The sequence below is a fragment of the Narcine bancroftii genome, chromosome 12 (genome assembly GCF_036971445.1).
Source record: "Narcine bancroftii isolate sNarBan1 chromosome 12, sNarBan1.hap1, whole genome shotgun sequence".
Lineage (NCBI taxonomy): Eukaryota > Metazoa > Chordata > Chondrichthyes > Torpediniformes > Narcinidae > Narcine > Narcine bancroftii.
Window position 1 is genome coordinate 99,095,948 of NC_091480.1, and position 24,634 is coordinate 99,120,581.

Below are 24,634 nucleotides of genomic sequence, written 5' to 3' on the forward strand. Positions count from 1 at the left end.
GGAGCCAGGGCTGGGGAGGCGGAGCCAGGGCTGGGGAGGCGGAGCCAGGGCTGGGGAGGCGGAGCCAGGGCTGGGGAGGCGGAGCCAGGGCTGGGGAGGCGGAGCCAGGGCTGGGGAGGCGGAGCCAGGGCTGGGGAGGCGGAGCCAGGGCTGGGGAGACGGAGCTAGGGCTGGGGAGGCGGGGCCAGGGCTGGGGAGGCGGAGCCAAGGCTGGGGGAAGCGGAGCCAGGGCTGGGGAGGCGGAGCCGAGGCTGGGGAGGCGGAGCCAAGGCTGAGGGAAGAGCCAGGGCTGGGGAGGCGGAGCCAGGGCTGGGGAGGCGGAGCCAGGGCTGGGGAGGCGGAGCCAGGGCTGGGGAGGCGGAGCCAGGGCTGGGGAGGCGGAGCCAGGGCTGGGGAGGCGGAGCCAGGGCTGGGGAGGCGGAGCCAGGGCTGGGGAGGCGGAGCCAGGGCTGGGGAGGCGGAGCCAGGGCTGGGGAGGCGGAGCCAGGGCTGGGGAGGCGGAGCCAGGGCTGGGGAGGCGGAGCCAGGGCTGGGGAGGCGGAGCCAGGGCTGGGGAGGCGGAGCCAGGGCTGGGGAGGCGGAGCCAGGGCTGGGGAGGCGGAGCCAGAGCTGAGGAGGCGGAGCCAGAGCTGAGGAGGCGGAGCCAGAGCTGAGGAGGCGGGGCGAGCGCCGTGTTCACCGCCGACACCGGGGCGGACGGACGCTGCCCGACGTGAGGCGTCAGTCGTGACTTCTCCTGCCTGGCTCTTTCCTGGTTGTGGGAAGCGGCTCCGCTGGCCTCTCGCTCGCCGGTGGGTCCACCCCGCAGTGCCGGGCCGCCACGTCAAGGTAAGCGCGGCCGCACCACGCACGGCCATTCAGCCCCTCGGTGCGGTCCGGCTGCTCAGCTTGGGGGTGGAGGAGAGATGGAGGTGGGGTGCGGGGCAGAGCTGGCACCTTTATCCCGGGGCGGAGTCCCAGAGGAGTTCAGCAAGGAAGCCTGGAAGTGTATGAAATGCTTTTGTCCATGAACTTGCCAGATTTGACCGGATTCAGGTGAGTGGAGGAAAGTTTCGGGGAGACGCGATGGGCTGCAGTTGGAGCCGGAGTGTCAGGCTGGAGGAACTCGGCTGCTTGATTCTTGACCAAAGGGTGTTGCCGGGGTTTAGACAGGGGGCACATGATGGGGGTCTGGGCACCACGCCGTCGGTTCAAGGGTCTGTAGGACAAAGCAATGTCCAGCAAAGCGTTTCGGCCTTGATGGAGGTGCATTTGTTTTGCCCAGAGGAGCGGCCACGCCGTGTGATCAGGTCCCCCCCTCCCTCCGGGTGGGGTCTTCAGCCCTGGACCATGTGAATGGAGCCGGGGAGGGAACAGTGTCCATGAAAGGGGCGGGGAAGTGGAGATGAGCGCGGCGGAGGAGCTGCGAGAAATTCGGGGAGGATCTCTGTCGGCTTGAATCCGCTGTGTCGCAGGGGACCTTGTGGGCTTCTGCCTCAGGACAGGTCGGCAGCCAACCTCTCGAGGAGCCCTGTCACCCTGCTCGCACCTCTTCTCTCTTTCGGCAGAAGGTTGCAGTTCAACCCCCTTGGGTTCCTGACCTCCCCCTAGACCATCCCTCGACCTGTCTGGACCATTGAAATTTCACTTTTTGGTTTCTTGTCCCAACTGCAAATGTCTTTTTGTTTTTGTCTTTTGATGTCTATTCTTTTTCTTTCTTGCATTTGTGGTCATTTAAATGTTTACAGGGTGTTTTGTGCATCTGTTGGCAGAAGTAAGAATTTTGGTGCATCTTGTGAAGGCACAGTTCGCCTCGCGGTTATTGCAAAGGAGCCTCTGCTTTGGGATCAAATCCAGCGCTGTCTGTCAGGAGTTTGGATGTTCTGCCTGGATTTCCTCTGGGGGCTCCTGTTTCCTCCCACTGTTCAAAATGTACAGGGGTTGTAGGTCAATTGGAGGCAATGGGGCAGCATGGGCTCATGGGCTGGGAAGGCCTGTTACCGTGGGTCTGTCTAAAAGAATTATGACCGTGAACTCTCACTGACATTGAAGGGTGATGAGTGAGGAATGTAACGGACGTGTTTGAGACCCCTGTCAACCATGGAAGGTCAACCATACCTGAGAGAAAAGGGTAATAATCAGAAGGTGGTGCCTTGATCCAGCAGATGGAGTGGAGGCTGCAGGAGGCAGAGAGGGAAGAAGTGCAGAGAGAGCTGTTGAAATTCATGGCCTCGCAATGCTATTGGCTGCCGAGTTGGAGATTTTTTAAAAACTTGCAAAAGGGAAGGTTCAGAGAGTGCAGGAGTGAGACTAGATCATAGTTAAGGGCAATCTCAGTCTGGAAGCAATGATACCGGTACGGTTATGAGAGTACCGGTGACCCAGGTTCGAACCTACCACGGTCTGTAAAGAATTTGTACATTCTCCCCGTTTCTGTGTGGGTTTCCTCAAGGTGCTCCGGTTACCTCCCACATTCCAAAGACGTATGGGGTTGGTAGGTTAATTGGGTGGTATGGTTCCACAGGTCAGAATGGACTTCTACTGTGCTTTATAATTAAAATAAAAATACCACTCACAGGCCTCCATGAGCAGCCTTGTTTACATTAGATCTTGACTCTACATGTGAAATTGCTTTGATCCAGAGCATAGAACAACCCTTTCAGCCCCCAGCCCCCAATATTGTGCCAAACCATATATTTCTTTTTTTCTTAAAAAGTACTAAACCCTCCCCACTCCGTAACCCTCTATTTTCTTCCATGTTCTGTTCATCATTACTGGTGCATATCCCACCTCCATTTCCTACATTTCCTTCTTGTTGTAAAAGTCTCAGTCTACACCTGAAGCCTAGACCCACCCAACCCCTTCTATTTTCTCCAGCCTAGAATTTGCTCTTGGCGACCCCATTCCAATGATTACAAGAATATTTTGTTTTGACTATGATGGATTAAAGTGCATCGTCTCTGCACTAGAGATACTGAAAGTGAAAACTGGCCCCGAAGCTGTGAACACCCCCACCCCCCCCCCTCCCCATCTCAGGGATGGGTGGTACTTGCAGAGTTTGACACTGGGTAGTGGCTCGAGTTAGACATGACACATAATTGATTCTGATAATGTATTTATATTTACAGGTATATTTATATACAGTGCTTAGGTTTCCCAGTATAAATAATGTATCAATTCATCCAAATGGTGTGTGTTGCACAGGAACCCCATACTATTGATGTAGAGCAGAACGGAACAGAAACAGGCCCTTCAACCCACGATGTGTGTGTTGATCATAATGCCAATTTAACCCTTAGGACTCGCTCTGTTTTCAGGGACTACCAACAAGAGCATATATTCTGTGCCCCTGTTTTCCGTGACTGATTTTATCCCCAACCGTCAGCTGGTTCGTACTGGTGTTTATACTCCAGTTTATAAAAGGTTAAACTGTACATCTGCCCACACGTGAACAGGCAAGGAAGGGGGAGTTGTCCAAATTCTTCTTAAATGTTGCTACACTCGTGGCGTCCACCCTCCCATTGAAGCATGTTCCAGATGTCTACCTCTCTGTGGTGGATAGAAGTCTTGTCTCACAAACCTCCTTCAAAATCTCCCCCCCCCCCCCACCCTAAACATGCACATTCTCAGATCTGACATGTCACTGTTGGGATAATCTAATCTGTGGTTTCCATAATTGCAAATATTTTTATCAAGTCATTCCAGCTGCTGGCACTTGGGGAAAAAAAATCAGTTTGTCCAAAACTGATCCTCTCCTAGGCTAATCCTCTCCAATTACAGGCAAATTCTGGGGTGAGCCTCCTCTGCACCTTCTCCACATCCTTCCTGTTATGAAGTGACCAGAACTTAAACAGTACTGCAAATGTAGCCTAGCCAAAGTTTTATACAGCTGCAATATGACTTTTAGATTCAATGTCCAAAGAAGGTAAGTATGCTGTATATCTTCTTTGCCAGCCTATTCACTCAAATTACCTACCACTTTCAGGAACCTATGGAGATGTTCCACAAGAACCCTCTGTACATCAAAGCTTCGGAGTCCTGTCATTTTCTGTTTGTATTTGTCCTCTCATGCTGCAACACTTCACTCTTGTCCACATTAAATTCCATCTGCCATTTCTCTGCCCAAATTTCCACCTAGTCTATATCCTACTGTATCCTTTGATAACCTTCCTCACAACTCTGCCTTCATCTGTCTAAACTCCAATTTAGTCCCAGACTACTCACTCTCTCCTCATAAGGAATCAACCTGGTGAACCTCCCCTGCACCACCTCCAAAGCCAGTCTCTCATTTTTCAAGTAAGGAAACCAGACTTACACGCAGTTCTCCAGTATCCTGTACAGTTCCAGCAGAGCCTCCCTGCTCTTATACATTCAATTTCTTTAGCAATGAAGAATATCCCATTTGTCTTCTTAATTACTTGTTGCACTGGAAAAATAACTTTTTGCATTTCATAAACTAGCACTCCCAGGTCTCTCTGCACAATATCATTCTGCAATTTCTCACCATTTAAATGTTTAATTTACTATTTTGCCTTCCAAAGTGAATGACCTCACATTTACCGACATTGCCTTGCCAGACCTTTGTCCAATCACTTAACCTATCTCTGTAGCATTCGCTTTCTCCACTCAATGTAGTGTCATCTGCAAACTTAGATACCCCACACTTGCTTCCCTCTTCCAAATCATTGTGAACAATTGTGGGCCCAGCTCTGATCCCTGCAGCACCAGTCCGAGGGCCCAGAGGGCCCTGCTGACCATTGACGGTTCCACCATTGATGTTGTTAAGAGTATTAAGTTCCTTGGTGTGCACTTGGCAGAGAATTTCACCTGGTCCCTTAACACCAGCTCCGTAGCCAAGAAAGCCCAGCAGCGCCTCTACTTCCTGTGAAGGCTGAGGAAAGTTCATCTCCAACCCGCCATCCTCACTACATTCTGCAGAGGAGGTATTGAGAGCATTCTGTGCAACTGCATCACTGCCTGGTTAGGAAGCTTTACCTCTTCTGATCGCAAGGCCCTGCAGAGGAGAGTAAAATCAGCGGAAAAGATCATTGGGAGTTCTCTTCCTACGTTACAACACTCAATGTAGGGGAAAGGCAATAAACATGTGAAGGACTCCATACACCCCTCATGTAAACTGTTCTCCTTTCTGCCATCTGGTAGGAGGTACTGCAGCAAATTGGGCAATAGTGTTTTCCCCCAAGCCATCAGACTCCTGAACTCCCAGAACATTTGGGGATAGGGTACCGTGGACTGTTGATGAATACATCTTAATATTTTAATGGGTTTAACTTCTATTCTAACTTGTATTTATGTAAATATGTTCCGTGGTCCTGGAGAAACGGTATCTTCTCTTTACCTTGCAAGCATGGTATGAACAATAAATAAAAGTGACTTGACTTGACCTCATTAATCAGTAGCCCTTTTTTGCACAGAGATCCCACGATACTGCCACAAAGAAGACCCGTCATTAAGATGGATTTGCTTTTTTACACTGAACCAAACAACACTGACATGATGAGATTTGGCACTGTAACTACCTCTGTTGTTGGCTTAAAGGCAGGACTACAATGTCCCCCCCCCCCCCCCCCCCGTTACTATCTTGTACACAGAACAGCATGGTACAATAAAGGCGCAATATTCCCGCCTTTGAAATTTTCTTTGAAAGTTTTCCACTGTTCCTTATACTCCCAGTCTCCAAGTACATAAGAAGGAAGAGGGTAACTGAAGCAGAGATCACTGCTGTGTGGAGAAGGAGACTGGGGAGGTAATGAGGAAACAATGGGATGGCAGAGGTTACAGTTAAAACGTTTGCATCAGTCTTCCTGGTTAAAAAAACACTAAAAATTATCCCAGCAAGAAACTGGGGCCAAAACAGGAGGAAGAGTGAAATGAGAGAAAAGTAGTGAGACTGAAGACTGACTAATCCCTGGCTCAGTCCTGCCCCCTAGACTGCTGGGAAATGTGGCCGCACAGATAGTTTTTGCATTGTTTGTAATCAACCCAAATTCCCTAACTTCTGGAAATCATCCAAGAGAATTGGAAAATATGAGATTTGCTATGCCATCTGGTTGGAGAGTGCCAAGACAATATTAGGCGTTGGTCATCCAATTTACAGATGGCCTTGGTTTAGCAGTGCATTAGACCATAGGGAGACATGTCAGCACAGGAATGGGGGGCAGAATTTAAATGGTTGTCCATTGGCAGATCCCTGATATTGACACAGACAGAGCGAAGGCGCTCAGCAATATCCCAGACTGTGTCCAGACTATTCAATGTAGGGAAGACCACATTGAAGAACTGGATGTAGATGACCCCTGCAGATTTGGTACTGAAGTGTTGCTACACTTGGAAGGACTGTTTGAGGCCCTGAATGGTGTTGAGGGAGGAAGTGTGGTGCAGGTGTGGCAACTAGTTTGGTGGGCCACTAAGTGCCCCCTTAGCGCCTTCCCCAATGACCCCACTTGTCCCCACACCTCCTAGGAAAATAAGTGTATGCTTCAACCTTTCTCAAAATATTTGGTTGTGATTGTTGGAGGTGCATCATTCCATCAAAATGTATGTTGCAAAAAGCAGGGGACTAGGTTCTGAGCACTGTAAAGCTCTAATGGAAATTTCCATCCAGAGGTAAAAATCTTTCCTTTCTGCAACTGAGCTGAACTTGGATTTGATTTTTTCCCCCTCCTTTGGATCCCAAGCCTTTATTTATTTACCCAGCCTGCTCTGTGAGACCTTGTCAAATGCCTCATTGACTATGACAATAGCAAAAGCACGCTTCACCCCAATAACTCTGCAGTGTCTTCTTCCACAGGCCTGGGAAGAGGCGAGCATTCTGAAATGGAGACCAACTCAGCGGAAGGATGCAGCAGCGGTCGACTCTGCTACTTTGTAGCTGCATCCCAGATCCTAGGGCTGGCTGCAGTAATCATGACTGGGGTGTGGCTGGGTCACTATGAAGGCGGCTTTGCATGGGATGGAAGTTCTCATCAGTTCAATGTCCACCCTCTGTGTATGGTGATTGGCATGGTCTTCCTCTACGGAGATGGTGAGTGTGTCTCTGGATAGGGTACTTCAAATTAAGGAACTAAGCATAACTTTCCAGCCTGACATGGATGATACAATGGCAATTCTCTCTCCAGATCACAAATCAGCTTGGCTAACACCAACGAATTAAATGTTGATAGATGGTCTACACTCTTGCCATGTTATTGAAAATATACTGGCCCCCACCATCCGAGGCAGTGGCTCCACACTCAGAGACAGAGTGATACAGCATTGCGTTCAGTCCCTATCCCTTGAAACCTTTCCATATACCCACCACCCTGAAGAAGGTATCCCTCAGGACCCTTTTGAATCTTTCCCATCTCATCTTAAATCTGTCAGTGGTTCTCAACCTTTTTATTTTCACTCACATACCACCTTAAGTAATCCTTTACTAACCACAGAGCACCTCTGGCATCCTATGCATTAGGTGCTCTGTGTCTAGTAAGGGATTACTTAAAGTAGTATGAGTGAAAAGTTGAGAGCCACTGATCTATGCCCCATAGATTTTGATCCCCCTGCCCTGGGGGGAAAAGTCTGTGACTATTTAACTTATTTATGCTGATCGTGAATTTATAAACATCCTTGAGGTTCTCCCGTGGCCTCCCATAACGCAAAGAGAAAAGTACCAGCCTCTCTTTATAATTTTTAAATATTTTTTTCAAAAATGTACATACAATGTTCAATTTCATAATATATTAAACTTTTTCTTACAAGCAAAAACAAAATAGTCCCTTCCTCCCTTTTTCATACATACAGATTCGCACACCGTCAGAGCTTACAGATGTTTAAATACAATTGGGGAAATAGTGTTTGGATATGTTCTTTGGCTTGGCTTCGCGGACGAAGATTTATGGAGGGGGTAAATGTCCATGTCAGCTGCAGGCTCGTTTGTGGCTGACAAGTCCGATGCGGGACAGGCAGACACGGTTGCAGCGGTTGCAGGGGAAAATTGGTGGGTTGGGGTTGGGTTTTTCCTCCTTTGTCTTTTGTCAGTGAGGTGGGCTCTGCGGTCTTCTTCAAAGGAGGTTGCTGCCCGCCGAACTGTGAGGCGCCAAGATGCACGGTTTGAGGCGAGATCAGCCTACTGGCGGTGGTCAATGTGGCAGGCACCAAGAGATTTCTTTAGGCAGTCCTTGTACCTTGTACAACAGTAATATTTATCATCCTTTTTTTAATCACTCTCCTTGTAATTTAAACTCCTCCAGTAATATTCTCGTGAAACTTTTTCCAGCTTAGTGATATTCTTCCTACAGCTGGGTGACCGAAATTGAGCACAGGATTCCAAGAGTGGTCTCTCCAACATCCTGCACAGTTGCATCATGAGCTCCCTATACTCAGTGTCTTGACCAAAGAAGGCAAGCATCACCCTGTCTATCTGCACCTGTTCACCCAAGTCTCTGTTGTCCCACATACTCCAAGACCCACCATTCATCCTGCAAGTTTAAGAGAGAAACTAAAATCAGATGGGTCAGTCTACTGGTAGAATAAAGAGACAACAGAGATATGCGAGAGGAACTGGCCAAAGTTGATTGGAAAGGCATACTAGCAAGGAGGATGGCAGAAAAGCAATGGCTGGAGTTTCTGAGAGGAATGGGGAAGGTGCAGGACAGAAATATTCCAAAAAAGAAATATTTGAATGAAAAAATGGCCCTTCTGTGCCCAAATAGCCTACTTCTATATATAATGGTCTTGTGGCAAGTCCTGGTCTAGTTTATTCTACCAAAGTGCAACACCTCGAGGATCTAAATTCCATCTGCCATTCCTTGCCCACTTCCCCAGTTCAACTAGGTCCTGATGTAACAATAGATAACCTTCTTCACTGTCCACTATACCACCAGTTTTGGTGTCATTCGCAAACTGGTAACCATATTAACTAAGTAAGGAAGAAGTCTGCAGATGCTGGAATAATGGAGCAACACAAAGTGCTGCAGGACTTGTTCCTCCAACACTTTGTGCGTTGAACCATGTCAACTACTTTCTTGTCCTAATTGTTAATGTAGATAACAAACAACAGTGAACACAGCACGGATCCCTGTGGAACACCACTGGTCACAGGCCTCCAATCTGAGTACCAGCCCTCAGTATTGCCCTCAGTATACAACTATCAATCCAATTCTATATCCAACTGTTCAGCTCGCCCTAGATCCCATACAATCTGGGCTTCTGGACCAGTCCACCTTGTCAAAAGCCTTACTAAAATCCAAAAGGTCAATGTCTACCACCCTGATGTCATCAGTCTTCTTTGTAATATCCTCGAAGTACTAAATCAAGTTTGCGACACATCAATTCCCACGCTCAAAGCAATGCTGACTAACCATCATCATCCTTTCCAAATGCATGTAGATCCCATCTCTCAGAATTCCCTCCAGTAATTTACACGCGACAGATGTTAATCCTCACCAATTCCATTTATTCTCCCCACATCCTTACTAACTTTTCCAGATTCTACCGTGGCCAATTAATGTACATCTTTAGGAAGTGGGAGGAAATCTGAACTCATTTGGTCACAAAGAACATTCAAACGACAGAATCCAAGGTCAGGACTGAACCCAGGTCACTGAAGTTGTGAGGCAGTGACTGTTTTTGTGTCGGCTTCTGAATCACCTTGGATGTCAGATAGATTGCTATCTTGTTTGTGTTCTGCTTGACATTTGCTTCATATCTAGTATTATTTCTTTATTCAATTATATTAGTTTCTAACATGGTCAAGGACTCCTGAAGAGATCCAACATATTTTGGGATAGAATGCATGCATTTGATGAACTCGTGTTTTTAGTCACTTTGTCATTTTGGTTTTCCCAGTCTAGGAGATGGCACTGGATGTTGTATTTGACTTAGCTGGTCTGAGATATTAATACTTTGCTCACCAGACATGGTCGAGCTGTTTATAAAGTCCTATAAACTCCTGCTCTCTTTACTTTGAGTCCCCTTTTATATTATTTCCACCCATGCTGATATCATTTCTTGATTTTCTTTTTCTGTCAAATTTATTCTTCAGACCACTCTTTCTACCTTTATTAAAGGTAGAAACATTCCCATCTTTTACATTGTTTTTATGAAAACAAGTGTACTGGAACATTTACTTGCCAACCTTGACTAAACTGTAGCCACAACCTTGAACTATTGGATTAAAATAATTAATTTGTTTATTTGTGCCAATAATTCTCCGATTCAGTTTCAAGTTTTTTGTCTGCTGAGTTTGTGTGTGTGTTTACACAGTACAACCCAATAATAGTGTATCTCTGTACCACAGTGTGCACACACACAGTATACCTACACTCAAACAACATATGTTCATAAGGATCCAAAATAAATATATATATAAATTTAATTCTTTTGAAGGTTGTTACAGTTTTATTACTGAGGCATTGTGCCTTCATAGAAATTGCTTTCCATTTCAGCCTTTCAACTTTCACCCCTGATGGTTAGTGTAGTGGTAAACGCAACGCTGTTACAGTCCCAGCAACGGGTTCAAATCCGGCACTGTCTGGAAGGAATTTGTACATTCCTCTGGGTGCTCTGGGTTCCTCCCACACTTCAAAACATACAGGGGTTGTAGGTTCATTGTTAATTGAGGTATTTGGGAGGTGTGGGCTTGTGGGCTGAAAGGACCTGTTACTGTTATTGGATAATCTAAACTCAAATTAAATTTTATTCACAAGCCATTAAATTAGTGTGACATGGCAATAGAACAAGCACTTCAGCCCAACCTCGCTATTGGCTGGAATAATAGGGACATTATTGGCCCTAGTCCCATTTAATGGATCAGAACCTTCATCACGTAACCGTGGAGTGAAACACATTGCTATGAAACTTTGAGGAGCACTTGCTGGCACTTATCATTGACCCAATCAAGCATGCACCGTGTTTTTAAAATGTGACTGGGTGTTTTACCTGGTAGAAACTCTCAACTCGCTACAGGACAGAATGCTTTGCTCTGGGACAATTTTCATGAAGTTCCTTGAACAGATCCCAACCCACAATGGGAGCTCGCCAAATGGGTCTCTTCCAATTAAAATACCTAGTGTGAGCACTGATGTCAATGGGGCCAACATTTCCTGCATTCACTCTTGTTGTCACCATGTGTTTATCCAGCATTTTGCTCATTGTTACCCAATCATAGAAAATAATGATCCCTATGCCTAGCTCCATCAGAGCATGTTTGGTGGTGGATGAGGCTGGGGAACTGTGGTGTTTACAGGGATTCCTAGAACGGTGTTGATGCCTACAGCTGTCACATTGAAAACCAACTTGGTCATACACCATGTAAACTGCCATGGAGGAATCTCTCATTCTGATTTCACCCTCCTCGTGTTATAGGAATCAAAAACAGATGTTTGGAGCCAAAAGGATGTTGAATTCAAGGTCAAAGGGCAATGAGCTGAAAGGGATGTTTTTAACTTTCATGGGATATTTGACAGTTCCCAAATGCTGAGTTTTCTGACTCAGCACTTCCATTCTTGTCTATAAGAATTCCCCGCCTTCATCAGCTCCTATCTCCAAAGTTCCATTGCCAAGGCCTTTTTGCATCCCCATCTCTCAGCCCTGCTTGAGTTTCTCCACTTTCAACCAATCCTTTGGCCCTCTAGTACATAGAATGGAACATTACAGTGCAGTACAGGCCCTTCGGCCCTTAATGTTGTGCTAACCTATATATTACTACCAAAAATATTACTATCTAAAAATGAACCCTTCCTACCTCTTTCTTCCATTCTTGCGCCTGTGTAAGAGTCTCTTAAATTATCACCACCCCTCGCAAGGTATTCCAGGCACCCACAATTCTGTTTCAAAAAAAGTTACCCCGATGTCTCCCCTAAACTTTCCACCTTTCACTGTCTCTCGCCTCCCTGCTGCCATTTAAATTAAATTTCAAATTTAAATTTAGACTTGCATCACAGTTACAAGCCCTTTCGGCCCAAGAGCCAGTGCCGCCCAATTAACCACCAACTCCCAGTACATTTTGAACGGTGGGAGGAAACCAGTGCCTCCAGGGAAAAGCCCGTGGGGGGGTGGGGGGAGCGAACAAACTCCTTACAGACAGTGCCGGATTTGAACCCTGGGGCAATCGCTGGCGCTGTAAAGCAGTACTCTAATTGCTACACTAACCGTGTCACCCATTTATCTGATAACATTTCTGTGAAGCACTTTGGAACATTAGTAATTTTGGAGTGTAATGTAACAGGAAGCAACTTTTACTGTTAACCTAATGAGCTGAGTGAGAGAGGGACAGGCAGCAAAAGTGAGCTGGGAGTATATTTAATTAGAATGTTTCACAGCAAGCTGCCCACCCCCACCAGACACCAGCCATCTGGTCACATATCTGCCATAATCACTGTCAATGCCAGAACAGACATAAATTCAACCTCCATCCTGGGATCCCAAATATAAACCCATGCTGGGCCTTGTTCCTGTTACATGTCTGCTAACTCAGCCCAGTCCTGGTACTGCCTTGGGGCTACTGCTTTAACGAGGTTTCCAGACAATATGTAAATAGTAAATGAGCTATTAGATGGCTTGGAGTGGTGACTGTGAACAGAATCCAGACATCAAAAGCAGGAAATCAGATCATCTTGCAGCCTGGAGCTTGGTGAATTCAATATTCAGTGCTTGGACGAAGGAAGATGTTTTGATGTGTAATCCACGTAACTGCCTTTTCAATTATATTCCAGGGATGAAAGTAAATCAAATCACTCAGACTCGTTCAGTCTATGGGCAGATGAGATTGCAAACCCACTTCTCAGAACCGAGAAGGTCACCCCGACAGACCCTTTGTGAGCTGAGAGTGTCCCCTTCATCAGCCATAGCCGGCCTTCTTCCATTACAGTGGCTACAGATCTAACCTGCCGTCTCTCCCCAACCCCTGCCTCCAATCACATAGCATGGTGCAGGCAATCCCACTGAACGCAACCCCAGAGTCTTTCCACCTGCAGTCTTGGGAACTGGACCCCTGCCAGATGATTGGGAGCAGGCAGAAGCTTTCTTTCCCAAGTGGCAATGGGCACAGTTTCTAAAAAGCTATTTCTGCATTTCCTTGCATTACACTGGACAACCATTTTTTCCCAAAAAGTTTGCTTCCTGAAAAGAAATTTGGGATTATAATAGACCACTTCAAGTGGAACACAAGGAGCATTTCAAATTTGCTCTGTCACTAAAGAAGTTAGAGAAACATTAAAGTAATTTTTATTGAATTTACCAGGTTTAATAAAATAACTAAGCTAGCACATTGAGGTTAGTTCAACTGACCTAAAATTGTTTTGCCACTGATTTTTGTTTGTACTCAACATCTGATGCCTCTCATGTCAGTGTCCAACAATAGTCAGCCAGCATTGATGGGTTCCAGTTGCCCTGATCCCTCTTTTCCATGGTCACAATGTCCTGGTGAAACCTTTCACCATGCTCGTCACTGACGGCACCAAAGTCAGCAGGGAAGACGTCCAAGTGTGAATGCAGAAAATGAATTTTCAATGACATGTTGCACTTCGTGGTTTTGTAGTTTGAAATAGACTTAAAATATGACAGGAAATCACAAAAAATAGGTTATATGTAAAAAAAAAAATAGTATGAGATGGGAAAAGTTTCAGCTGATTTTCATGATCAGCTGCCCAAAATCCATAAAATACAGCCAAAAGTGTTCAGGAAGCAAAAACTTAATTGTCCACTGTTGTAGGAAGCCATTCAGCCCATTTCTGGCTTGCTGAGAATCCCTCACTTTTTTGTGTAACCTTCTATCCCAACATTTCTATCAACTCCCCACTACTTCTTCCACTTGCCTATATAAATAGAAGGAATTTACAGTGGTCAGTTGACATGCCAACAGGCACAGCTGTGGGAGGGAACTGGAGCATCCACTGGATGCCCATGTGGTCAGTGAGAGAATAGACAATGCACACAGGCAACGCCAGAGGTCAGCAGCAGTTGTACCATCCTAATTAGTCATCCGTGGAATGCTGAGCTTTACAGCCATATGTTTTTATATATAAATAACATTATTTTTCCATCATCAGTTTTCACACTTGCCTTTTGGAGTGGCTGTTCACACAAAATAACTAGACTAATACCTGATGTGCGGTACTTGCATAGGCTAGATGTGGGTCGACATCACCCGTTATGCCGTATTCACAAGCCGATTGTTGAGGACCGCCTGCAGTTCAGTTCAGACTGCAGACAGTCTGCATTAATGTCTAGGGGGTGCCACAGGTAACATTTTGGAACGGGACTGAGTCACTCATTTCCATTCTGATCTTTTTACACAGACTAAGTTCAGGGAATTTAGGAATAATTTCCCTGAATGCAGTGGCTGTGTTGGCTGTTTCTGATCTCACTGGGTTTGCGCTTCATCTGTGGGGTAAGATGATACTAATGTACCAAGAGGCCTATATCATAAACTGTCTCGTGCGAAAGGGACCCACTTGGAGACTGAAAGTAGCATCCTTGTCTGATTTAATGCATGGTGATGGCAAAACCTTTGAACCTTCTTTTCAAACAAAACCCATGAATATGTCACCAAAGATGCAAACATTATTGCCACAACACCTCACACACAGCCTCTGAACATTGCCACCAATCTAATGTCTTTCTTGTAGCAATCCTGGTGTACAGAACGTTCAAAAATGAGAGGAAAACAACGGTGAAGGTGCTACACGCATCCATCCATCTGATAGCACTGGTGGCCATCATTGTGGGTAAGTCTGGGCTGACAGCGATCTGTGGAAACGAACAGTGAGAGTGGGAGGCCAGCTCGAAAATGGGAACATATACCAGCAGTGAGAGAGAGAGAGAAGTGAAGAGGAGATGCAAGGGGAAGTTGTGTCTCTGCCCATGCACTCGTGGCGAGATTCTAGACCGGACAGAATGCTCTGATTGGTGACTACATTTGAGCTTTGTTGAGTCGGGCGCCAGCGGTTTGACCTTGATGGAGGAGTGACGGGGCCAGCGGTTTCACCTTGATGGAGGGGTGACGTGGGGCAGCGGTTTGACCTTGATGAAGGGGTGACGGGGGGCAGCAGTTTGACCTTGATGGAGGGGTGACGAGGCCAGCGATTTGACCTTGATGGAAGGGTGATGAGGCCAGCAGTTTGACCTTGATGGAAGGGTGATGAGGCCAGCGGTTTGACCTTGATGGAGGGGTGACAGGGGCCAGTGGTTTGACCTTGATGGAGAGTTGGGGAGATGAGGTCGATGGATTTGATGAATAACCAAGACGTGGGATACAGTCGTTCAATGCTGTACACTGCAAGTGGTCTATGGTTTTTTTCCTCTCCTAGGCCTGGTTGCGGTGTTTAAGTTTCATGAAGCACAGAGTATCCCCAATATGTACAGCCTCCACAGCTGGTGTGGCCTCTCGACCATCATTCTCTTCTGTTTGCAGGTAGGTGCCCTTCACTGGACCACCCGATGCTTTGAAGTGGTCACCCTCGGATGGTTCAAGATCAGGGAGATCCAAGAACTTGTCAGGAAATGGATTAGGGACATGAGCCTGGATGATCAATGTGTTTCAGAACATGTACTAAATTGGCAGCAAAGTTATATTTATATGATGGGTGTACAGTTGTTGATATCTGTCTCACACAAGACTTCCCTTTGCACCGTAAAGGGAATCTTTAAGCACTGATGCAGATAGTATTTGGAGACAGTTCCAAAATCATGTGCTTGCAAGTTTGGAGAGAGGCCCAACTCTACCGAAGCTATTAGATATGGCACTGAGCAGGTTCAGCCTCCAGATTGCATCTCAAAACTCTGACCAGCTGGACAGGAAACCAATTTAAATCCTGGCATGTTGGGCTTTAAGCCACATGTGTTTTATGACCAGACTGAACCATGTACATATCTTGATGCTATACATGTGAAACAGCCAGAACACAGAAGTTTGTGATGGGGCCATTAAGCAAATAGTAATGAAACGACTCTGGAATTGCAGTGCCACAGGCTGACAAATGGGTCAGGATGAGTGGTGGCTGAAGGGGGCCATAGTGGGATTAGTGACAGTGTAGGGAGTCCTTGAGGGAGGCTTTCAAGGTGACTGAGCTGAAGACCAACATTGGCCACCATGTGCCCAATAACCAGATGAAGGCAGCCTTCTTTGCTTCCTCACTGTCTCTGGCACAACTTTGATGAGTTGCTTCTTCCATGCCTCTCGTGACAGGGTTTGTCTCAGGTTTAAATATAAAATACCTTTTATTTCTCCTTCTTTTGCAGTGGGTTGTGGGCCTGGTGTTCTTCCTGTTTCCTGGCATGTCCTATTCACTCCGAGTAAGCTACCACCCCTATCACATGTACTTTGGACTTGGGCTGTTTATTCTGGCTATCGGGACTTGTTTGACTGGGATTACAGAAAAGCTGCTGTTTTCTATCAGGTAAGGGTCAATGGGGCACGAGAGGTTACAGGGTTATTGGAGACGCATGTTCAATGGGAATTAATTATCATGTACATCAGTACAAAATGTACAGAGGCCCCTAAACCCTTCTTTGCAGCAGCCAACACAAGGACGCTAGATACACCAACTACAGTAGTAAATGACCACAATACAAGACAGGAAAAAGAGATAAATATCAGTCACTTTATTGTCATTTTCATAATTCAAAGCATAAAAATGAAACTGTTTTTCCCCAAACAGGGCCCACAAACACAAGATAGGGCCCAAACCAAAAACAATCTGACAAAACAAGACTAACCAAGACAGCCCATGTATGCCACTCAGCCTCTCAAGGAAGCAAAACAGCGTGGATAAGTACTCACCGTTGCAGTTAGTGCAAGAAAATAGTGATATTTCAAAAATAGTGATATTTCAGGAGTGGGGCTGGGTAGTTGAAGAGGGGATGGGGTTAATTCAGGAGCGGGGTTGGGTAGTTGAGGGGATGGGGTTGGTTCAGGAGTGGGGCTGGGTGGTTGAGGAGGGGATGGGACTGGTTCAGGAGTGGGGTTGGTTGAGGAGCAAGCGGGGCTGCGTAGTTGAGGAGGGGATAGAGTTGGTTGGGGAGCAGGGCTGGTTTGGGAGTGAGGTTGGGTTGTTGAGAAGAGGATGGGGTTGGTTCAGGAGTGAGGTTAGGTAGTTGAGGAGGGGATGGGGTTGGTTGGGGAGAGGGGTTGGGTAGTCGAGGAGGGGATGGGGTTGGTTCAGGAATGGGATTGGGTAGTCGAGGAGGGGATGGGGTTGGTTCAGGAATGAGGTTAGGTAGTTGAGGAGGGGATGGGGTTGGTTTAGGAGTGGGGCTGGGTAGTTGAGGAGGGGATGGGGTTGGTTCAGGAGTGGGGCTGGGAAGTTGAGGAGGGGATGCAGTGGGTTGGGGAGCAGTGCTGGTTCGAGAGTGAGGTTGGGTAGTTGAGAGGATGGGGTTGGTTCAGGAGCGGGCTTGGGTAGTTGAGGAGAGGATGGGGTTGGGGAGCAGGGTTGAGTAGTTGAGGATGGGGTTGGTTGGAGAGCAGGGCTGGGTAGTTGAGAGGATGGCATTAAGGCAGTAGGGGCTGGATCAGAGAAGTTGGGAAGTTTGAGGACAGGATGGAGAGGTTGGGATGGAATGGTGAGTTTGGGGATGTGGAGGCAGGGATGTTGAGGTAGAAGATTGACAGTCCACTAATGGAGAATGGCCTTCCAGCTGCCCATGGGAAGGAAGGCCATGTATCATGGCAGGGACAGTGGGCTTGGTGTACTTAAGGGCCCTCGGGATGAACCTTCCAGCAAATCAACTGGAGTAAACCACTCTACCAGATGGAGTCCTGGTGTCATATGATGGAAACAGGCCCTTTGGCCCATCAACCTTCAAGCTCCCATTTGTACCAAAGTCAGACTGGTGGAAGAGCCGAGCGCATTAGGCAGCATCTCTGGGAGTCATGGACAGCCAGCATTTTGGATATCCTGCTTCAGATGCTGTGTTTCTCTCCAGATTCCAGCATCATCAGACTCGCGTGTCTCTGACTCGAATTCCCAAATCCCCATTTTCCATGATTCAGATTGCTTTAACTCTCTCCCCCGCAGTGACATCTACTCCAGGTTTCAGCCTGAGGGCATCCTGGCCAATGTGCTGGGACTGCTGCTGGTTTGCTTTGGATTTGTGGTCGGTTATATCCTGACCCGGAGCGAGTGGAAACGTCCAGCCAGCTCAGAGGAGGAAGCCCTATCCCTGCACTTCAAAACCCTGACTGAAGGGGGCAGTCCTGACTCACCTCAGTCGCAATGAAGGTCAGCGCCTGGACCGGGAATGTGAAGGTGTCATCGTGGTGTGTGTGTGTGTGTGTGTGTGTGAGCATCCATCAAAGGCAGCAGGTTTGTCAATGTGTGACTGTTGTTGGTTTTTTCTTCCCGAACGCCAAGTTGTCCAATCCCCCAGTAGATTGCAGCTGTGCTGACTGGATGGTCAGTGATGCTTTAGGCCTTCCTTCTGAATGCACCAAGATCCCTCTGTCACTCAGTGGCCCACCCTGCTGGCTGTGGAATGAGAACCAGGAGCCTTGGCCCATCTCCTCGTGGGCACTCATTGCACTAGCTTCAATGCAGTTGAGCCAGAGAGGTGGCAGGCAGGCAATAGTGGAGGGGTGGGTGTGCTGGATGCCAGTCTGAGGCACAACATTGAGCTTTGTCCTTCTGAGAGGGAAGACTTGGAACATGATCCCAATGAAAGGGGACAGATTAGTCAAATACATGATCGAAGGCAAGGTGAATCTCCGAGATAGTGAAAGGCACTGTTCTGACTGACCTCCCATGTAGGTCCTTGTCAAAGGCCTTACTAAGACAATGTAGTCAACATCCACAACTTTCGTCAACTTTCCTGGTAACCTCCTTGGAAAACTTTATCAGATTGGTCAAACATGACTTAATACACACAAATCCATGTTGACTATCCCATATCAGTTTCTGGCTATCAAATACTGTACATCCTTTTTCTTCAAATACCTTTCAATGACTTGCCTGCTACTGAAATTAGGCTCACCGGCCTATGATTTCCTGGATTATTTTTGGAGCTTTTTTTAAACACTGGAACAATATGAGCCACCCTCCAATCTTCCAATGTTCCAAAGGCATATAGGGTTGGTAGAATTGGTCATTTGGGTGGCATGAGCTCGTGGGCCAGAAGGGCATGTAACTGTGCTAAATCCCTAAATCACAAAACCTCATCCGTGCCAAATGTAGATTGTCAGTGCAATGCAAATTGGCCTTGTTCTCTACAGCCACAAAGTAAGATGAAAAATGCAGCTCAAGGTATCCAAAATGATGAGATAATCCAACTTGGGTGGGCCACCCATGGGCTGCCTCGCCAGAACCTTCCTATTCTCTGTGTGCATACCTAGACCTCCTGGCAGAAAAACTTTTCCTAGCTCCCTAGTTAAAATCGTGGCTTTTGCAGAACTTCGTACCATTAACGCTACTAGCATCTTTTTTCACCATTACAAGTTAAAAGATCAATTCCTCTATCTAAAATCCTCAACTACTCTTGGTGCCAGGATCGTTAAAAGAATATTAACCTCATCAGAGATGAGAAATGGAAATTCTCCCCTGGCTAAAATTTTGATTAAAACCTACATTAAAATCTCTATTAAAATTATCACTACAGGGGCCATCTGAAGAACAACATGATATGAACCTTCATTAATATTTCCTTCCAATCCACACCTCATAATTAACAACTGTTCTCAACAGGGGTTATTTTCAACTCATTGCACTCAACTGTTGAAACATGTATCCAAAAAATGTTAAAATTGAGCCCGCATTCACCGCTTCAGCTGGCAGCTCGTTCCACATCCCCACCTCTCTCGTTCCACATCCCCACCTCTCTCGTTCCACATCCCCACCTCTCTCGTTCCACATCCCCACCTCTCTCGTTCCACATCCCCACCTCTCTCGTTCCACATCCCCACCTCTCTCGTTCCACATCCCCACCTCTCTCGTTCCACATCCCCACCTCTCTCGTTCCACAGCCCCACCTCTCTCGTTCCACAGCCCCACCTCTCTCGTTCCACAGCCCCACCTCTCTCGTTCCACATCCCCACCTCTCTCGTTCCACAGCCCCACCTCTCTCGTTCCACATCCCCACCTCTCTCGTTCCACATCCCCACCTCTCTCGTTCCACATCCCCACCTCTCTCGTTCCACATCCCCACCTCTCTCGTTCCACATCCCCACCTCTCTTGATCCAAAGTTCTGAGGCAATTCAAATATTAATGTTCTTATCGTGAAACTTGTTCTTCAATTCCAGCAAGTGGTTCCCTGCGTTCTCTGACCACACTCCCTCCTCCCTTTCTATGGTAATAGTAGCCCTGTTACCTGAGCTCTCTTTGAACTCCACAACAAGGAATGAGGTTCCAGAATCCTTGTGCTCCAAGCCTGACTTGGTCCCAGAAGTAACAGCCTAATAATTAATGGCTGGCAACCCCACTTTGCATAATGACAAGCAATTGGATGATAACTGCATTTACTGCATTCACAATCCTATGTTTAGTTCTAAAATGTTTATTAAAGCTACCAAAACCCTTGTTGCAGAGACTACAATTCAAACCTCCTCTGAATATGTCAGCCTCCCCATTGGAGGATTAATGATCTTATCAGCGCCCAATTCAGGGTGGGTGCTGATGACCTTATTAACCCCTAGTTATCGTACTGACAACAGTCAGATTCTGAACGAACAACACCCAAATTTAAACAGTCTCTGTTAATGAAGTTGGAGGCATCAATGACACAAATTTAAAACTTTTAAGATTGCAATTAAAATCTCCAAAACTACTAAAAATGCTTATGCAGTATTCTCCACTTTCTGTTAGCCCCCTCCCTGGCTTCAGACACTGCAAGCCCTGCCAAGTTCCTCCCACATTTCTTTGTGTTTTTATAACAATCACAGTATCTGCAGACTTTTGTGTCTCACTCCTTCCCCCTTTCTCCCATCTTTTTGTTTGGGCATCTGCCAGACTTTAGCACCCCTGACGAAGGGCTCAAACTCGAAACATTGGCTGCCTTTTACTTCCTAAGGATGCTGTGTGACCTCCTGAGTTTCTCCAGCATTTTCACAAGATAAAGGAACAGAAGCAGGCCATTTGGCTCATCGAGTCTGCTTTTCATATCCTGCACTGGCCTCTCAGCATCTGCTGACTTATTTTTTAAACTAAAATTCCTAAAACTACCCTTACCAGTCTTAACACTGTCTCTTCCCCAAAACGCTAAAACTAAAGGCATGATGGAGGAACTCAGCAGGTCAGACAGCATGCATGCATGGGTAGAAATGGTCGGTCAACATTTCAGGTCTGAACCTTTAGCATGACAAAGATGGAATGGGTGAAGAATATGTAAAGGGGAAAGAAACTGGAGGAGGGCCAAGAGGTGGAGGACAGAAGGTGTAGAAGGTAGAGAAACAGGCAGGAGACAATATTAGGAAGGGGAGAAGGAAAAAATAAATATAGGAGTAGGTAAAGAGATGGAAACATTGGACTTCCATAAAATTAGAGAAATCATTGCTCATATCATTTTACTCAAGGCTGTCCAGGAGGAATATAATGTGTTCCTCAAGTTTCCCCGACCGTGCATGAGGTTGAGGGCAGACATTAGGTTGGGAGAGTTGAAGTGGTTGGCTACAGGAATCTTCTGCTTTGACTCGCACACAGAGGGAAGAAAGAATCAAGCAGTGTCATCACTTTGGCAAGAGATTGGGCTCCAAACGTTTGACCTGGAATGGTTTCAGCTGGTGATGTGTGTTTGTTGGTTGGAAACTTATTTGTGCACTTTGTTCATTCTGATATAAATAAATGTTACAGCAAGATTGAACCTGAGTACAGAGTCTTCCTCTGCTGAGATCTGGTGAGAATCTTTTGCTTGGACTTTGCACAGCCTTGAGATGTCCCTGCCAGCAGTGCCATTGCTGTAAATGAGATTCATGGTGAGCTTTTTGTCATACACATTGTACAATGCACACATCCACCGGAATTCTGACCTGCTACAGCTGAACAGGAAAGAAAAACTCTAATAGTCAATTAGTTTGTCGTACACATTATACATTGCAAATACGCCCAAAATTCTTACTTGCTATAGTTGATCAGATGCTTGTAAAGACAAACTATGGTTGTAAGTTAATTGAATTAAATTTACACATACATCATGGTAACTGGCCTTTGGCCCATGAGCCTTTGCCGCCCAATTTACACCCATTTGACCTCCACCCCCCCGGAACGTTTTGAACAATGGAGGAAATTGGAGCCCCCATGGAAAACCCATGCAGACACAGGGAGAACATACAAACTCTTTACAGATACTGTGGGATTCGAACTCTGGTCCCGATCACTGGCGCTGTAACAGCATTGAGCTAAATGCTACACCAGCGGTGCTGATGAGACAATAAATATTTAAATAGGTGATATTCACAATAATCTTAGAATTTTTTTTAAAAAGGAGACTTGCAGTTGTCCTTTTGTGGTGTCACGAGGGGAGATTCTAATAGCTGTTGAAAAGAAAGTGTTCTTGAACTGAAAAGATGCCAGTTTTCAGGCCTCTGCACCTTCTGCCTGAAGGCAGCAGCAAGAAGAGGTCAAATCCATCCATCATCAAGATTGAAAGTTTTAGGGGAGACAGAGCCATGTAGAATGTTCCATTGCTCCATTTGAAACAAACAGTGGCTCTTCAGATACTCGTATTGTTCCTTCCATTTAATACAAGGCGACTCGCCAGACGCTGCCAGTGGGATTCTGTGATGTGGCTGTTTTATTCAGATGAACAACTGTTTTAACGTCACTGTGCGGAAGGTATAATTGCCAGTTTGCCCGCTGCCATTGTTATAATCTTCAACCTGAAATGACGCTGCTGCTTCTCTTCCCAAAGATGCTGCTGGAATATTTTCAGAAATTTCTGTTCCCATCCCTTGTATTTTGGAAAACAGGTAATGATCATAAAGTCACAAAAAGTTCCTTGCATTGTTGTTCATTTCTTGCCATGATTTCAGCAGGTTGAGTGTCCTTGCTTAAAAACATCCGTAGTGTTGACCACACAAAATGTTAATGCATTTCACCCTGTCTAACAGTCAAAATGGAAGCATTAATCATTCCACATGGAACTCACATGATTAACTTCAGCTCATTGACAGGTAACTGCGTGTTTCTTAATGCAGCATTAATTACATAAAATGGCCAACAGTTTTGACATGTTGCAATGTGATCAGACTTGATCATCAAGCTCTCTTTTGTGGAATGGATTTTTACCCATATGTTGCACAGCATTGCTGACCTGGTCTTAGACCTCCTTTCCTTTGGCGAGACTGGACACAAGCGGAGAGATGGTTTCATTGAGCACCTTCACTCTAACCATTGCATTTAACCAATTAGCACAGAAACATGCCCATTGGGCCACTGGGTTCATGCTGGCCATCTCTACCTCTCTCCACTCATCCCTTTTTACACCACTCAGTCTATAGCTTCCTGTGCTTGGTGATTCAAATGCCATGGAAATTATTCTTAAATAAGTTGAGTCTCTGCTTCCTCTCTAGGTGAAACAAATTCTTCCTCAAATGCCCTTTTAGTCTCCTTCCCCCTTATGTAAACTCATGACATACTGTGGGGTAAAGGTTCTCACTGTCAATGCACCTCAGAAATGAGTGCACCTTTACCACTTTTTTGTTAAGGATACAGCACAGTAGAAGGCCATTCTGCCCCTTGAAATCCATACCTCCTAAATAACCGACCAAACCCTATATGCTTTGGAGGGTGGGAGGAAACCTGTGTGGACTCTCGACATGGAGAATTTACAAGTTCCTTAAAGACAATGGGGCAATTACACTGTAACACGTGCTATCCTCTATGCTAACCATCCCACCCCTCCACCCCTTCCTTCTCACTCTAAACAACACAAATCCATTCTCTTCTCACAGCTGAGGTCCTCGAATCCAAGCAGCATCCTGAAAGTCTCCCCATAGCAACAGGGGCCCTAAACATCGGTGTTCCACAGTTGAGCTGCCACTGAGAGCATGTGCTCAGCTGTCAAATGTGGAGGTGGATACCGCATGGAATAGATAGCAGAAGATTTCATCAGGTGAGTGTGTGAACAGATGGTTTATTGTTCATTGCAAATGGTCAGACCAGGCATTGTAGATCTTGCACCTCTGCACTGGAGCATTTCCTAGAACCATAGAATATTACAACACATAAACAGTATGTAGTATCTAGTATGTACCAAAGTATTATTCTGCCTCGTCCCAATGACCTGCACCCAGGCCATATCCCTCCACGCCTCTCCCATCTATGTACCTGTAAAAATATTTCTTAATATAAAAGATTCTCAATTGAATGTTGAATTGAGCACACATTCATACTTCATTTAGCAGCTCGTTCCACACTCTGAGGGAAGAAGATCCTCCTAATGATCCCTTTAAACTTTTCCCCTTTCATCCGTAACCCATGTCTTCTGGTTTGTATCTAACCCAACCTCAGTGGAAAAAGCCGACCTACATTTTCGCAGGCAACACCCCTCATCATCCATGAGCCCTGAATGGTTCCTGCGCTGAGAGTTTTGTTCTGAGTACATCAGTGGATACACTTGCAAGGATACGAACGCAGTCACAGTTGGGTGCATCATGTTAGGTCTGCTTTGTTCATGAATGAGTGAGACAAACACCAGGCTGAGTCGAAATCAGGGTTCTTTGTTCTTTATTAC

At 46.2% G+C, this 24,634-nt stretch overlaps 1 protein-coding gene across 3 annotated transcripts; it reads left to right on the forward strand.

The window, feature by feature from the left end:
• The first annotated feature begins 662 nt into the window (after nt 1–662).
• Nucleotides 663–23,940, forward strand: cyb561 (cytochrome b561). 3 transcript variants are annotated; one of them, XM_069905129.1, is made up of 7 exons: nt 663–828; nt 6,788–7,021; nt 14,604–14,702; nt 15,285–15,388; nt 16,216–16,373; nt 17,994–18,197; nt 23,853–23,940. In XM_069905129.1, exons 2-6 carry the CDS (start codon nt 6,814–6,816, stop codon nt 18,193–18,195), a joined length of 771 nt encoding a protein of 256 aa, XP_069761230.1. In that variant the 5' UTR covers nt 663–828; nt 6,788–6,813; the 3' UTR covers nt 18,196–18,197; nt 23,853–23,940. The 3 variants fall into 3 exon arrangements, with proteins under 3 accessions (XP_069761230.1, XP_069761228.1, XP_069761229.1); XM_069905127.1 differs by lacking the exon at nt 23,853–23,940 and having other exon boundaries at nt 664–828; nt 17,994–21,763; XM_069905128.1 differs by lacking the exons at nt 663–828; nt 23,853–23,940 and adding an exon at nt 953–1,035 and having other exon boundaries at nt 17,994–21,763.
• The last annotated feature ends 694 nt before the right edge of the window (nt 23,941–24,634 follow it).

Bases quoted from the DNA above. Each gene is read 5' to 3' on its own strand.
- cyb561 (XM_069905129.1), top strand. From the start codon at position 6,814: ATGGAGACCAACTCAGCGGAAGGATGCAGCAGCGGTCGACTCTGCTAC. The intron at 14,703-15,284 runs GTAAGTCTGGGC...TTCCTCTCCTAG, and splicing joins ACTGGTGGCCATCATTGTGG to GCCTGGTTGCGGTGTTTAAG. The intron at 15,389-16,215 runs GTAGGTGCCCTT...CTTCTTTTGCAG, and splicing joins TCATTCTCTTCTGTTTGCAG to TGGGTTGTGGGCCTGGTGTT.